The 16,052-nt window shown below is 35.3% G+C and overlaps 1 protein-coding gene across 4 annotated transcripts in view; it reads right to left on the reverse strand.

Moving 5' to 3' along the window:
• Positions 1–16,052, reverse strand: part of Lrba (LPS responsive beige-like anchor protein) — a 576,347-nt gene that overhangs the window by 406,530 nt on the left and 153,765 nt on the right. For all 4 annotated transcript variants that reach the window (XM_029475138.2, XM_021158805.3, XM_085835789.1 and 1 more), the window contains exons 32-34: positions 11,218–11,296; positions 9,834–9,967; positions 7,432–7,493 (exon numbers count right to left, since the gene is read on the reverse strand). In XM_029475138.2, the coding sequence (XP_029330998.1) occupies positions 7,432–7,493; positions 9,834–9,967; positions 11,218–11,296 (275 nt within the window). The remainder of the gene's footprint in view (positions 1–7,431; positions 7,494–9,833; positions 9,968–11,217; positions 11,297–16,052) is intronic.

A 16,052-nucleotide genomic window follows, 5' to 3' on the forward strand; every position in this document is an offset into this window, starting at 1 on the left:
AACTATAGTTTTAAGCTGACTTTTTGTAATACCACAACTAGAAGACTGATTTAAAGTTGAATTATGAAGGTGAGCACCAAGCAAAAACAAAACAAAACAAAACGAACAAACAAAAAGCAATAATAACTGTGAAACAGACAATGACCTGTACTCACAGTTACCTTAAATCAAAGAGAAATGCCATACTCTGGATATTCCCATTTGTGTTCCTCCCTTTTCCTCTCTTCTTAACCCAAAATTTAAAAGAGGAGTTGTAAAACAGCAGGGAGTCAAATTAAAACACACTCTATTTTCAAATGTCCCCATACTCACAGGCTGACTTCCTGTCAGGAAGAGTTCCATTTCACTGAATACCCAAATCAGCAGGGAGCTTGCAGAATTAAGTGCCAGTTGATATTACTTTGTTTTGCCTTTACCACCCTTGAGAATATGTTCAAAGATGTCGTTACATAGTCAGCATGGTCTCATCCTTCTGACTAGACCGCCAAGCCACAGGGTGTACTGCCCATTCCACAGAATGGACCTTTTAAAGTTGTAGTTTCTAAATCCTAGTGTGCTGGTAAAGCAACAGGATGCCTGTATTTCAAACTGAACCCAGTATGTAAAATAAAATTTTGTTTTTCTTTGACTGTAAAAAGCACTTTAATTAATATCAAAGAAAAGTCTACATTAAAACATAAACAAAGCAGGGTACAGTGTATGTTCACTAAAATACCATTTGATTTCAACATTTTAATGCACATTTTGTTCTTGAAAAAAATAATACACTTCATTTACTTTGACTTTTGTATGTTCTTGCTGTTATATGAAGACATGGGTTTCCACCTTCAAATATAAAGTTATTTTTATAAAGATTTGGAACAATTCAAAACATTGGGTGGTTAAGCATGAAGTAGTTAATAAGCTAATATCTTTTTTTAAATTGTCAGTTATTCTAAGATTTTTATGATCAATTCAACTATCCTCGGTAGCTCTCAGAAATGTCTTAGCTATGCTAGGAAGGTCTTTAGCATCGTTTTATAAGGTCAACTATTTACAATGCACAAAAATTAAATTAGCTCTGAACACTTCGATGAGAAGAACTATTCTTCCATTTACTGCAAATTCCACAGATAAAGTGCTCACAGTTGCTCTGTGACAGACTGACTGATTACACTGGGAGATTTTTATTTTCTCCCATAATAATGGTAGGGTCTATGCTATTGATTCTTATTCCATTAGTGATCAAAAGATCATAGGTACTGACAATAATAAAAGCTCAGAAACACTCAATTTATATCCACTAATTTTCTAAAAGTGTATTCCAAAGAAGAGGTATAAAACATCAAAATGGAAAGAGTAACATAATAAAAATGCTGAAATATAAAACTGCATTAATCCTGGTTGGACCATGGTACATATAAACTACTCTTAGAGAAACCAATTGCCCCCCAAAGTACTATTTACCTTGTAAAAGTGGTTGGTTACAAAAGATATAGAATATTTACAACATGTCAAAAAGTATGTTTTCAACATTTAGCCCATTTTCTAAATCTGTTGCTATGCAAACTGCTTTGAGCAAGGAGAAAGAAAATAGTGATGTCCTTCTATTTAAATATAAATTAGATTTTTCAAAATTTTAGTCACATATCAAGATATTAGTTTACTTGTATTTATGTGTTATTTTTCAATAACCTGAGGTTCAATATTTCTCACACTGTTTATCATGTCAGCTGCAAGAAAAGAATGCTAAGCTTAGGCCAATGAAGTGGCTTAAAGGCAATCAAAGTACTTCAACGGACAGACAGACAGACAGACACACAGACACAAAGAATTTACACAAAGTTTTCTCAAAAGAGGTCATCAGGAGATGGCATACAAGCAGGGGCCTAAATCAACACATGAGAAGCAAAGGCAAAAGCACTGCTAGCTCTAGCCTAGTCTGGGCTGCACAGTGAGGCTACAGATCAAAAAGCAAAACAAACAAACAAAAAACCCAAGTCATCACCTCCATTTGACTAAGACCTGAAACTCATCAGTTAATATGTACTCAAAATATATTATGTCCTTCCTTCAAAACCTACAGCAAAAATTCAGAATTGGAATTAGTCTTTCAGATTACCATAGAATTAGAATAAGATTATTCCTCAGTAAGATGGACTCTGCTTATTAGAGAAAAACTTTCCAATGGCTATAAAACATACGAATTAATATGAATAAGGACTTCTTATCTAAATAGGCAAGCATATTAATCTATTCATCTAGAAAGTGTTTATACAGCTGATGTCACTAATATGTACTGCCACCAACTTTAGTGTAATGGACAAGAACTGGTTTTCTGTAACCAACTTTAGTGTAATGAAAGAAAAAAAAATGTAATATAAGAATTAAAACAGCTCTTAGGGCCCTCAATTTAATTTGAACTTTTACACTGAATAACTGAACCCAGTGTTGGGGCAGCCATACTAAAAATTGACAATGAGCAGAAGCTAATAGGATGTAAAGTTACTTTTATCCTACTTTATATAAAAGCAAACACATACTTTTTAAAAGTATTTTTATTATATAATAAACACAAAGATTTTAAGTGTAAAGAGAATTGGCTCTTGTAAAATCAAATCAATTAGTTATGTCACTACTCTATAGATACGGTACTATAGTAATCCCAGAACCTGAGGCTGAAGCAGGAGGATAACAAGATTCAGGCCAGAGTGAGATACATAGGAAGGTCCTATCTCATCCATCTCTTCTAAGAAACAAACAAACAACAACAACAAAAAAGCTATAATATTCCTCACTTATCGAACAAACATTTAATGAAAATTTTCTATATTCATATAAGCATTAGAGATTATCATCTTTAGGCCTTTAGGCTTTCTACAAATAAATATACACCAAAGTTTAAATTCTGTAATTGGATCATATATATATATGTGTGTGTGTGTGTGTGTGTGTGTGTGTGTGTGTGTGTGTGTGTGTGTAATAGTATATATATGTATAATTTCCTATTGATATAATCTGTGTTCTGATCTGTTTCTAAACATCATATTAACACCTCAGCAGGACCAAAGGATGTGAATTACAATACTAGTTCATTTGTGGGAAAAAGGGTTGACTTGAGGCTGGACACATAGCTGTAAAGTGTTTCCCTAGCATACATGAAAGCCCTGGGTTTACTCCTTATAAATCCTGAATAAACCAGGCATGACAATGTATATCAGTATCCAAGCACTCAAGAGACTGAGGCAGAAGGATGGCAAGTTTGAACCCAACTCATGTTAAGATGGAAAGTTCCAGGACAGCCTGAGCTACTTACAATGACTCCATCTCAAAACAACAAAAACAAAAAGAGTAATTTTATGAGTGACACTAATAAGGAATTAAAAATTATGTACCAAGACAGAAAAAGGATGACACATTTGGGTAAGTTTAAGACTTGAAGATGAAGCCGGGCGTGGTGGCACACGCCTTTAATCCCAGCACTCGGGAGGCAGAGGCAGGCGGATTTCTGAGTTCAAGGCCAGCCTGGTCTACAAAGTGAGTGCCAGGACAGCCAGGGCTACACAGAGAAACCCTGTCTCGAAAAAACCAAAAAAAAAAAAAAAAGACTTGAAGATGACAATAAAGGACATTCAAGCCTCACCAGCTATCTAATGATGAGCATGCTTTTTGGTAATTACTTGTTTCTGTGAATCACCTATCCATAATGAGATAGCAACCATGATGATGAATGTATGAATGAAAGGGGGAAGGATAGAGCACCGAAAACAGCATTACGTATCACACACTCTGCAGACACAAATTCAACATACAGAATCAGAACTATCAGGGGGAGAAAAAAAATCAGAGAAAGAAAAATGAAAATTCTACTAATATTCAACAAAAATATGAACATAAAACCAACATTAAAAACAAAAGGATGCTGACTGGTATGTGTCTATGCAACTATCAGCAGTTGTTAGCTTCCAATTCAAAGACACAGCAACCTTGAGTGAAAATCACCAACCCTATCATTACCTTCATGTGAAGAAAGTATTTCCAAAAATATTAATAACATTGATTTATTTTTTTTAAATCAGGCTAAACATTTAAATAAACTTATGCTGCTAATTGATAACTCAGACAGGACACCAAGCCAGACTACATGGTGCTGTTAGTTTTTCTATAGACTGTATGCATTTCTGATAAATGGGAAAAGAATAGATGACCTGGCAGAAGGCTCAGACAATAATATGTGATTTACAGGACATGAATGCCGCTACCACAAGATTTATCTGACAGCCCTCTCCGATAGTGGACTGTTGAGTATCCGATGGGATGATTTCTAGTCTAGAAAGTCTACTACTGAGTAGCCATACACATTATTTATTTATTAGATGTTTTGGGTTGAAACCATTTTTAAATGATGCACTTCACAATGCACAGTCATAAATTTAGCTTTAAACCCAAGGAGGGAGGTAGTGTTATTGGAATGTATGTCAGGCTGAATTAGGATGAGCAACACAACACTTTTATAAAGTGGCCTGGATTGCAATGTCAGTTCTTTCAAAAATGATATTAATGTCAAATGAGGAAGATACAAGCACTTTATAGAGCACTGAAGTAGTATTACTTGAAACATTTATTTAATATTTTCTTTAAAATAATTTTAACCGGTTTGTACACAAATGCAACAAATAGGAGGGCATTTTTGCATTTTTTGACTAATTGAATTTGGGGTATAGCCGAAAACTTTCTCAACTTCTTTTTGTGTGTCTGGAAATATGCACTTCCTTTAATACTGTATGTAGTTATATTTTAAGGAAAGTAATTTGGGCTAAGGATGTGAGTCTTTGGCAAAGCATTTGCCTGATATGTGCAAGGCCCAAAATTTGTTCCACAGCACTGAAAGAAATTAGTTTTAAGAAAAAAGATCAATGTTTTGAGCTTGCCTAGTACTTGAGTTATTTTATATGAGATATAATACATAAATTAATTTAATAAACTTTACTCAAAAGCAAAATATTGAATAATAAGAGAGCTTTCCAATTCTACCAACACAGAGTAGATGTTTTAAATAGGATAAAATAATGCTTAATCAACTAGTAATGAGGAAAGAGTAAGAAATGTGTTGGTCAAACCCTTAAAGAGTTTTATAGTGATACATTTTGTTTATTGATAGCAAATCACATATGATAAGATCTTTAATATACTGTAAACATATTTGCTAATAAAGTATGGTTAAACACCGTGTCTTTAAATTTTTAAAAGAAAATAAGTTGCGAATGGGCTCAAGAAAAAATAATCAGAATACAGCTGACTGCCATGAAATTAACATCAACTAATTTGTAAAGTTCTAAATCAAATTTGCAGATGTTAAGTTCATAAGCATATCCCATTATTTATGTGATTAAAAAGGAGTTTTTGACCTGATCTTTTGATCTTTGGCACTCAATCCCTTCCATCTCCTCTTAAAAAATTAATTAAAAATTTAGCAAGAGGGTAGCTTTTTACTTCCCACCCTATCTTACACTAAAAAAAATTATCAATCAAACTCAAGATATCCCCACCAAGAATCTGCAAAATGTCCCCTAGAAATTCAATTTCATATCTCCTCAGCTTTCACATAGAAAAAGACAGTTCACTTCTTAACAAAATAAATCACTTTTGTGATTACCAAGTTGACCTCTTTGAATTAGGAAAATTCAAAGTGAAAAATGTAATTATCACTCTGGAACAATCTGTATACATGTGGAGCTAATTCTAGCTTCATTTTTCACACTGTGTCATGTCTCCTGGAGATGCCATGGGACTTTTTGAAGAACTCATAAAAAAAGTGCTGAGAACTTCAAATACCTAATAATGTGTGTTATTCAAACAAAAGCCTTGAGAATTTCTGATTTTTAAAATTTTACTCTTCTAAGTGATTTCCATATGCCATTTGATCAGCTAAGCATTAAGCAGCACAGTGACATCCATGACAAATGGCTGTTATCATGTGTCATTCTTTATCTGAGCAGCTTCTGACATTCAGATACATACTGTGCTATACTGAAAGGAGCTTTCATGTACCAAACCAAATTCAATCCTAAACTAAAAGATGAAACTTCATTATTAAAATTTGCATATGAAGCAGCTATGTCATAGTAAACAACAGAACCATAATCTTATGACAAAACCATGAGGACTAAAAGGAAAGGAGATTTCAAACAGATATAAAACTCTATCTGATGATTTTCATACAAGAAATAAACAATCAATTATTTAAAATCAGATGGCTTAATGAGAAATTTTAACAAGGGAGATTTTGGAAAAGAAGTATTCTAAAACAAATTGGATAAATTATTAAAAAGAATGCACATAAAAATCAAAGAATAATAAGCCTTCTAAGAAATGTAACTGCTCCTTCGAAGTTCATTACAAAATTCCATTAGCTATACTCTCAAGGAGTAATTGTTCTTATTGCACTGTATTGATAACACATAGTATTGATTTTTCACGCCTTCTATGATTCTTTAATTTGTATTCATGAAATGTCCATCAGCACAGTCTGAATAAATTTGGCAACATAGGCACTAAAATGAACAAATCAATGCAAAGAAACATTAATTTTGTATTATCCTTATTCGTTAGGCAAGCAAACCATGAGAGCTGTAAATGAAGGTCAAAGGTGTTGAAATGGGTCAGAACCCTTGACCTCTACAGCAATACTCTTCCTATTAAAAAAGGCTATTTTAAAGTTTTAAGTACAGGAATTTACTACCAGCAAGATACCACTTTAAAAAGACTACAGAAGAAGGAAAAAACTCAATAAAAGCATTCATTTGTTTACTTGAAAAACAAAAACAAAACATCACAGTATACATAAATTTTATTTGAGTTTTTTAAATCGTTAAAGCTAACCACAAGGTTTCTAAACACTGGAATTAATTTTGCTCTGAGGAATTTGTTTTGCACAGCTTATGATGATGACTGTCTCATCTTTGTTGGTATTTTCCCAAGTCTACTGTGTATGTCAAAAATAATTAGCAATGACAAGGATTCAAAATTATTTATTACTCATTTTATAGCCTCTGCACAAAAGGGAGGCAAAGCACATGATTCCCAAGGGAATTCAGAGAGGCGCTCTACAAAGTACATGAATAAAGCTACTTCTAGATCCTTAAGACACAGAGCAGAGACAGTCATTTCAAGATCAACTGATCCAAACATTTTAGTGTAATTCTAAAAACTGTTTTTTCTCATTTATCTTCTCTCTCTCTCTCTCTCTCTCTCTCTCTCTCTCTCTCTCTCTCATTCTCAGTTCATGTTTCAAAATCATCTATACTATATATAAGTAATCATTTTAAGATACAAATTATTTTAACATAACACTCAAAACTTTTTTGCCACAAAAATTTAATAAAGCAAAAAGCTGTCAAACAAGGCCTGAGAGCTTCCTTGTACACGGCCATGTGACGTGGTTGCACCCACCTGGGAACACAGCAGCATGACCAGCTCCACAACTGAACTGCTAGACTTCATGCAGACCAGGCCTATGTTAAAGAGAAGGTTACTTTAAAAACACGAAGTCGTTTTAAAATTCCAGAGATTCACTTTATGCTACTTTTGTCCAAATTGATTTAAAATTAAAATGTTAATATTGAGCTAACAACTATACCTATATACATTTGATGGTGTGACTAAACAAAGTAGTCTGTGGTTACTTTAAACTTGGTATCAAACTGACCATTCTGTAAACTACTTTAACTTTTAGGATACTCAAACATCTACTGACTTCTTCTTTAATGATATTTCATGACACTCATAGAAGTGCATATAACACATGCCATATTGATCATGATCATCTACATGTTGTTTGGGAGAGAGCTGATTATTATACATGCAGGGGAGGGAAATGGCTCCCTGACCTTTGCTTTCCCCACCACACTCTCTCCCTTCAGCCCTCCAGCTATCAATCAAGTTTCCATTTTGTTTCATGGCAGCAGACATCCCAAACACTCTTATTAGTACCTTGACCTCCGACCTCACACTAAACCTTAACAGAAATGCAAGCCATTGTCTGTTATGTGTTCCCCATTTCCTATAAACTGGTCATTTACATTTTCTTTTCTATGTTTTGTTTTAGATTACTTAAAACTATCCTTAGGAAGGAACTTTTATATCATTAACGGCCATCTAAAGAGTTATTTACTTTAAATACCCAATACTATCAAAGAACAGCTCAAAGAATTTGCTATTATGAATATATTCAGAAAGTAATTCCAACCATTATGAGGATTGAATAACTCAGAGACATTATAATTATCAAAGACATACAACTGTTAATTCTGTATTAAATATACTGTGTTGATATTCAGAGCCCTGTGGCTTTAGCTCCATTTTTACTCCATAAAGGCTTCCACACATCCCACTCATGCCCTATCTCTTATGTTCATGTTCTTCAGTTTTTCTTCTTTTGAAAGAATAATTCCTCAACTAAACAGTGGCACTGGTTGGCATGTTAAGGCTTTACAAATACCTTTCATTTTCTAAAAATACAAAAAATAAAAAAAATGTAGCCACAGTCAGGTCTAAAGCTCCCAATCTGGGAGCTTACACTTCCCAGTGCTGGGATTCCTAGTTCAAACCACCACGACCAGCCTTAAGTTCTTAAATAGAATCAGTTGTTTGAAGATTTGTTTTCTGTTGAACTGAATCTTCCTTCACCTAGTTGAGGCATCTTTTGAAAACATTAGCTATACAATGCCTCATGCCTATGTAGCCTAGTCACTGGTCTTCCTCAGCAATCTTCCTCTGCATGCTACCTAACCAGACCCTACATAAAAGAGATCTTGTCACTATATATAAGAACAGAGTATTTTACAGTACCATTTTATTCATAAAATATAATTGTGCTAGCGGACAAAAATAATGCATTCCATATTATTTCTACATGGCAAGGTATGGCTATTTGTATGGATCTGAAGTCCATGCAAAACCTTGTTTCACCACTCTTCCTAATCCCCATGGTTAATTTAATTGCACTAAAAAATAAATCCTGATCTAAAGATGAAACTCAACAGTAAAGCACTTGGATAGGATGTACAAGATCCCAAGTTCAACCTCCAGCACCAGAAAAATAAATGCTACTGCTTTGGCCTAATACTTTTATACTCTATCTATCAGGGCTTTAATATGCTTAGCCCAGAGAGCAGGGGGTGTGGCCTTGTTGGCAGAAGTATGCTAATGTTGGGTTGGGCTTTGATAACCTGCCTGGCAGACAGTAGTCTTCTCTTGTTTGCCTTTGAAACAAAATATAGAACTCTTAGCTCCTTCTCCAGCACCATGCCTGCCTGGATGCTGCCATGCTTCCTGCCTTAATGATAATGGACTAAACCTCTGAACCTGTAAGTCAGTCCCAGTTAAATGTCCTTTATAATATAATATGATAAAAAAAAAGGTATAGTAGGTATTGAAGGGGGGGCTCTCTGGGAGGAGTTGGGGTACAAAAGGGAAAAAAATGTGATGTAAGTATATTTACTCAAAATATGTATTTAAATGTTAATAAATTCAAATAAATTGAAATTATTTATCTTTTCTCATCATAATGTAATAAAACTTAAACAACAACAAAAAAATAATAGTTGCCTTGGCCATGGTGTTTCTTCACAGCAATAAAACAACTAACTAAGACACCATCAAAATTGCTGGTTTAAAAAAATAAACAGATTAAAATATAACAGATTTATGAAAAAGTCTTCAAAAGAAACAGACCTCCAGTCGGGCCAGCCAGTGGTGAACATACTTAAGAAGGTGCAGACTTTTCTTACATGAGCATATAACTGTATAATGTAAGTACAGACAAACAGAATAAAGACAGACAAACCACTTACTTGTTCCTTCTATCAGCAGCTCTTGTCCATGACTACCTAAAAGTGTCCGAGAGAGGAAAGGTGCAAAGTCCACAAAAATCTCTCGTAGCAGAGGGGCTGCCTTCTCCAGTGCATGCTCCAGCCTTTCTGTAATACTAACAAAAGATGCTGAGAGTTAGCTCTCTAGGCTCTAAAGTGAAATCAACTTCATAGAAATACAAAGTTACATGTAAAATAAAAATGGCCAAAAAACCACATTACCGTGCCCAGTAACTTCCTACCTAAAATGTCCCTTTTTACCGATACATCTTTCCAATCCAAGTTCCCACAGACACCTGACAAACTACCATTCTAAGCATCAGTTCTTACTGCAAACTGCACCTCACCCACTAAAAGCACTTTCTAATGACTCCATTATAATCTGAACTAACTCAAGACCTCATCTCATTTATCTGCTCATCAAACTTGGCTATCAAAAACTTGAGATAAAATATCATGTCTTGATTTTAAGTTGTCAGTTGTTGCATGTAAATGTTTGTAAAAACTAGTTCAAACTTTTATTGACGTGATAACATTTTCTAATATAACCTAAGAGACTTCATTAGGAAAACCATAAACTGTACATTTATAATTATCTTAACATATTAACAAGTTTGCATGAATGTACATATATGTTCACATACAATCAATCACATACATTTAGTGAATTTAGAAGAACGTACGGGTATGCTGAATGTCAGGGAACTGATGAGTGCCCAGAGTTTACACAGCAAACAAGTCAGCAGCCAGTGCTACTCTTGGTTCACAATAGTACTTCCATATCTTATATTAGCAACAGAGGGCTCCCACTGAAACTACCAGGCAATCCTCTAAAAGATACTGGTCTCCACAACCACTCCTCACAGGTTCCTCCCTGTGCTTCACCAAACCTTTTAGGCCTGTGTGATCCCACAAATATATAGCATTCACAGAAGTACCCCACTGCCCTGGGGAGACAGGGAATTGGCAATTATGGTAAGAAAAACAAAAATTCTCTGACCACTTGGCATATAGTGGATAAAACTATGGCTATAAACTTCAGAATTAAATTTTGAAACATATATTCCAAATTAAAATTCTAAGTAAAAGTAAACTCTATGTAGAATGCAGTATTAATAGGACCATGACTGACCAGATACCATCACTTTAACACTTTTAAAGAAAAGGTATAATGTATTCCTAAGAATTCATAATTATCCACAATATACACCATATTTTTATTACAAGTGGACATTTCTCATAAACATTTTAAAACATTATATTTTGAAATAATATTAATTTTGAAAGAATTCAGGGGAGGTGTAAGGGGAGGGTGGGTCATAAAAAACAGCACAAATTTCAATAACTAAGCAAGCAGCTTAAGTACCTCATGTGTGCAGCTGGGTCTTGTGGGACGGAGCCAACTGCTGCAACTGAGGGCAGTTTTGCATTAGGAGATCTACTTCCTATAAGAGAAAAAAGAAGTATTTGACAGTGGTTTTCTGGATCTAGATATGAGGATTCAAGCAAATATGATCTCTTTATAAACAAACATGTATTAAATGTATTTATTCAAACACGTATCACTCTTAGATAAAGTCTAACAATTAAAGTTTTTCTCTAATTATTTTTATGTAAATCCCTTTATAAGGTCAGTTGTGTTAGGTAACCCTCCTACCCAAGGGGTAGAGAAGTAGCAGACAAGTATTGACAGATTCTGATCCGCTGAGTTAGCCTGGCAATTTCTTTTATTTAGCACCAATAAACATAACAAGCAGAAGTTTTCTTTTCAATGAAGTAAAACTTGGAAAGATAAAATTCTCATTTGGCTTTAAACAGCTGTATCACTATCAACAAGAGGATGACCTTTTAGCCATCACTGGAGAGCATGTGCTACACCACGACCGATCAAGAGTCTAACACGGTGAACAAGCCATAGACACCTGAGGAACAGTCTTTAAGTTATCTCAGGATCATCTGTACTTTTTCATGAACCTTCATTATGATAACAATATGACATGTATTTCTCACATTTATTTCAACTGATGTTCCCCACCCTAAGATCACAGAGGAGAGAACAGCAAGGCAAGCCCCCGAGACGACTAGGACCTGGTGGGGTCTGGTCTGCTCCCAGCCTCCAGGACTCTGGCAGTGAAGCCGTACCTAGAAACCCTGGCATGTGCTGCATGTACTAGCTACTACCTCCTCGCCTACTAACAACTAATTCCAACTGTATTTAAAAAAAAAAAACAAAAAACCAAAAAGGGTCTCAATTACCTCAAGTTGGCCTCAAGCTACAATGTAGCCAAGAATAACAATGAATTTACTATATGTAGCCCACTCTACAAATTCTGGGATTACAAATGTACTCCACTGTGTCTGGCTTCCAACTGATACTGTAATGTGCCGTAAGAACAGCACTTTTCAGAGAGCAGAAACCCTTACCTTTCCCATCCACCCACCTCCAGCAGCTGGAGATTCTAAACATATCACTGAAGAGCTTCGCTAACTTGAACTACAGATGTAATCCCCTAATCATCCCAACTCCTATACTTGAACAAGCCTATTTTCCTACCAACCCTCTCTTTTCTCTCATTTTATTCCAGTGTTTTTGTTTAAAGTACTGAATAAAATTAATTTGCTTTATCTGGTCTTATTCTAGTCTTTCCAATTATGTTCCAATATAACCTCTAATGTATATACCTTAATATTAACAACTAATTCAATCCTCTTACTATATAGTGTGTTCAAACTGCTTTCTCCTAAACAGAAGTAATTGGCGTTGCATTATCAAGAAATAACTGCTCATAAAATTTACCTGATAAGAGAATGTCAGAAAACTAAATTTGACAGAGCTAAGAAAGGATAGGAACCAAAATATATAATGGCAAGACTTGAAGAACCAAGTCCAAAAGGCTTAGTTAGAAAAATAATTCTGAGGTATGAAAAGTTCTAAAAACCTCATGAAAGAAAAAGGAAAAATAAGTTTCTGCATAAGTATCAAAATATACAGGATTAGACTATCAATCAATCTAAGGTGGAAGTAGAACATAAATAGGAAAGTTATTACCCAGAATTAAGAAAAAATGCCATATTAAATTTCCTCTGCAAGACAGGGCCAAATGAACTGCGAGAGTCCAGCTGGCATTGAAATAAAGACCTGAGGTGGTCAAATAAAGATGCGCACTGCACTGCGCTGGCAGCTGCACTCTATTTACTAAATCTTGATTCCTTAACATTGTAGCATACAAAGTGCCTGGCAAATGTGAAAATAAAAGAAACAAAATTCCACTACAACCCTTTACCAAGGTAGACCAAAGAAGCCAATAAACAAACACACACACACCACACACACCACACACACCACGCACACAGCTGATAAACAGAACTCTGAAATCTATGCACTATCAGAAGTTGAATGTTTCATCTGTTTCTCAAACCGCCGACATGAATATGCTGGAATCATCTATAAAGAACAAAACTGGTATAGTGAAAAAACAACGGAAGAAGAAATGCCCATCTAAACTATAGAGAAAGTGTTGAAACAAACACTGACATCCTCTGGTGCCTCTGACATCGAGTGCTACAGTGTCCTATCAGCCACACACTGTTGTTAAGAGGTGAACTAAAGCCCTCCACCAGTGCTTGCGTTCTCCTGTTTGGGATAAACAATTCCTGAGCACAGGACCCTGGGACTATGAAGAATCTACATAAAAATCAACACCACTGTGCAATCATGTCACAACACAAACAAAACCACAAACTCTATCCAAAGAAATAAAAATAATCGAGCAGCCCAAGTTTTAAATTGAACTGCCATTTGATTACAAGTTATAATTGTCACCTAAGTTATTGTATTATTTACAATATCTGATCCAAGAATTATTTTGTTTCCCCACAGTATTTAAACTGAAATCCTCATTTTCTACTCATAAAACTCAACAAACAGAAGCTCTAATCCCGTAATAAACCTTGTGACTGGCATGTCACCGGTTACTGTGTGCTTTCCTTTCCTGCAATGGGCTTAAGCCAACTTCTTCACTCAAGAGCCCCAGTTGCATCTAGTTAGAACACACTGACAAGCACTTCACGTGAGGCCAGGCAGCAAAAGAACTGAGCTGGGAAAACAACAATCCTCCTACTTCTGGAAAGCCCTTTGTTTCTGCCTTTCTATACCCAAAATAAAAATGTATTCCTTACACAGCTAAATAGGCAGTCTGCCAAATAAACTACATCTCTACCCCCATTTGCTACATTCTTGACAGTAAAATTGGTTCTTGAAAAACTGCTGGCACTAACTTCTATTATAATTGATTAATAAAATATTTCTCATTTTATTACAGGGTGTGGGGGCATATGCCTGTAATCCCAATACTTTGGAGCCTGAAGCAGGAGGATTAGAAATTGAAGGCCAACCTGTGTTATATAATAAGACCTTATAAATAAATAAATTATGTAATTAAATTTTCTTGAGCATTGTTTGACAAGTGGTAGTGTTTTTAAAGACTATATACTCTGAATTTATCAGCTATTTTCTCTAAAATTCATTTTATTCCTAAATATGTATGACATTAATAAAGAGGACACAAGTACCTATATACTTAAATGTGAAAAATAAAAATGTAGCAAATCCAAAGAAAACATTTAGGCAAAAACTATAAAACAGGATTAGCTTTTGACTGTGTTAATTGACACAGCTTATTTATTTATTTACTCCTTTGTTTATTTTAGTTGTTTTTGAGACAGGGTTTACCCGTGTAGCTCTGGCTGTCCTGGAACTTGCTCTGTAGACCAGACAGGTCTGGAATTCAAATATCCACTTGCCTTTGCCCCCCAAGTGCTGGGATTAAAGGCGTGCACCACCAAAGTTCCCTGTTTTTAAAGTGTGACATTAAGGAATGAACCCAAGATTCTCCTGAGCTATACTCCCAGCTCTGATTCTAATTTCTGATGAGCTGAAATGCATTTTTTAAGAGTGAGACAGGGTCTGCCTCTGGCTTACTGGAGGCTTCCCAGGATGGGCCAGCTAGCAAGGGATAGCTCCTTTATTTGGTTTCAAATGTGGTTTCTCCAATAGTTGAAATTTGGGTTCAATTGAACTTGGGACTTCCACGAGTAGCCTTTTTTTGGGGGGAGGGGGGCTGATATTTGTTTCCTTTCTTCTATGGCAGCCTTCAGGAATAACCAAGTGTTAGAAAAATACCAGAAAATGCTGAGAAAGCAAACACTACAGTTATATGTATTATATGTATACATAATTCTATAATTATAGAATGAATGTTGTTGGGAGAATAAGAAAGATCATCAAAAATATATGAATGCAAAAGAATCTGAAAAAGTCAAAGCCTTAGTAAGTACAGCCAAGAGACCCTGAAAATCAGTCATCAGCTTCCTATTTGACAACAGTCTTTAACTGCCCAGGCCTACAAGCTAGGACTGAGGACCAGCCACCACCAGCAGCAATGCTCACCTACAGCATCCCCTTTCCAACATTCACACTTGTGGAAGGACCTTTGCAGACTGTTCCTTGGTGCTTAACAATAAGCAGAATTATCTCCCTAGACTCTTGTACCAAATAAACCCATTACAAAAGAAAGAAAAAAAAGAAAGAGGGTTGGGTGGTGGGATGAAGGGAGGGAGGGAGGGAAGGAGTGGTAAGGAACAGTTCAATGGTAGAGCACTTACTTGCTTTGCAGACACAGGCCCTACAGTAAATTCTCAGTATGGGGAGGGCAGTATTTTTAAGAACAGGAATACTATTTGTTCCAATAAAATATGACAAAAATTATTTCCTAACACTGCCTTTGAAAAGAAGCCGATATTCTTTCCTAATAGTAAATCTAGCAAAACAGACTTTACAAAATGTTCTTTTAATCACAGGACTTGGAGCTCAAGAGATGGCTCAACAGTTAAGAGCACTTTTAAAGGACTCAAGTTTGAGCCCCAACACCATGTCAAGCAGACAGTTCACAGACGTCTATACCTGCAGCTTCAACTATAACTCTGGTTCCAGAGGTATAATACTCTCTTCTGGCCTCCTCAAACACCCAAACACATCACACTTGGCATACACACACACACACACACACACATATATAAGTAAAAATAAAAATAAATCTTTAAGTCATAGGACACATGCACAAGAATGATAAAAATTAACTAGCAATATTAAAAAGTAAACAAATAAATAGAAAAATTAGATGAAGAAATAAATATACCAAC

Source organism: Mus caroli, unplaced genomic scaffold (assembly GCF_978045245.1).
Source record: "Mus caroli unplaced genomic scaffold, Mus_caroli_1 scaffold_3, whole genome shotgun sequence".
Classification (NCBI taxonomy): Eukaryota; Metazoa; Chordata; class Mammalia; order Rodentia; family Muridae; genus Mus; species Mus caroli.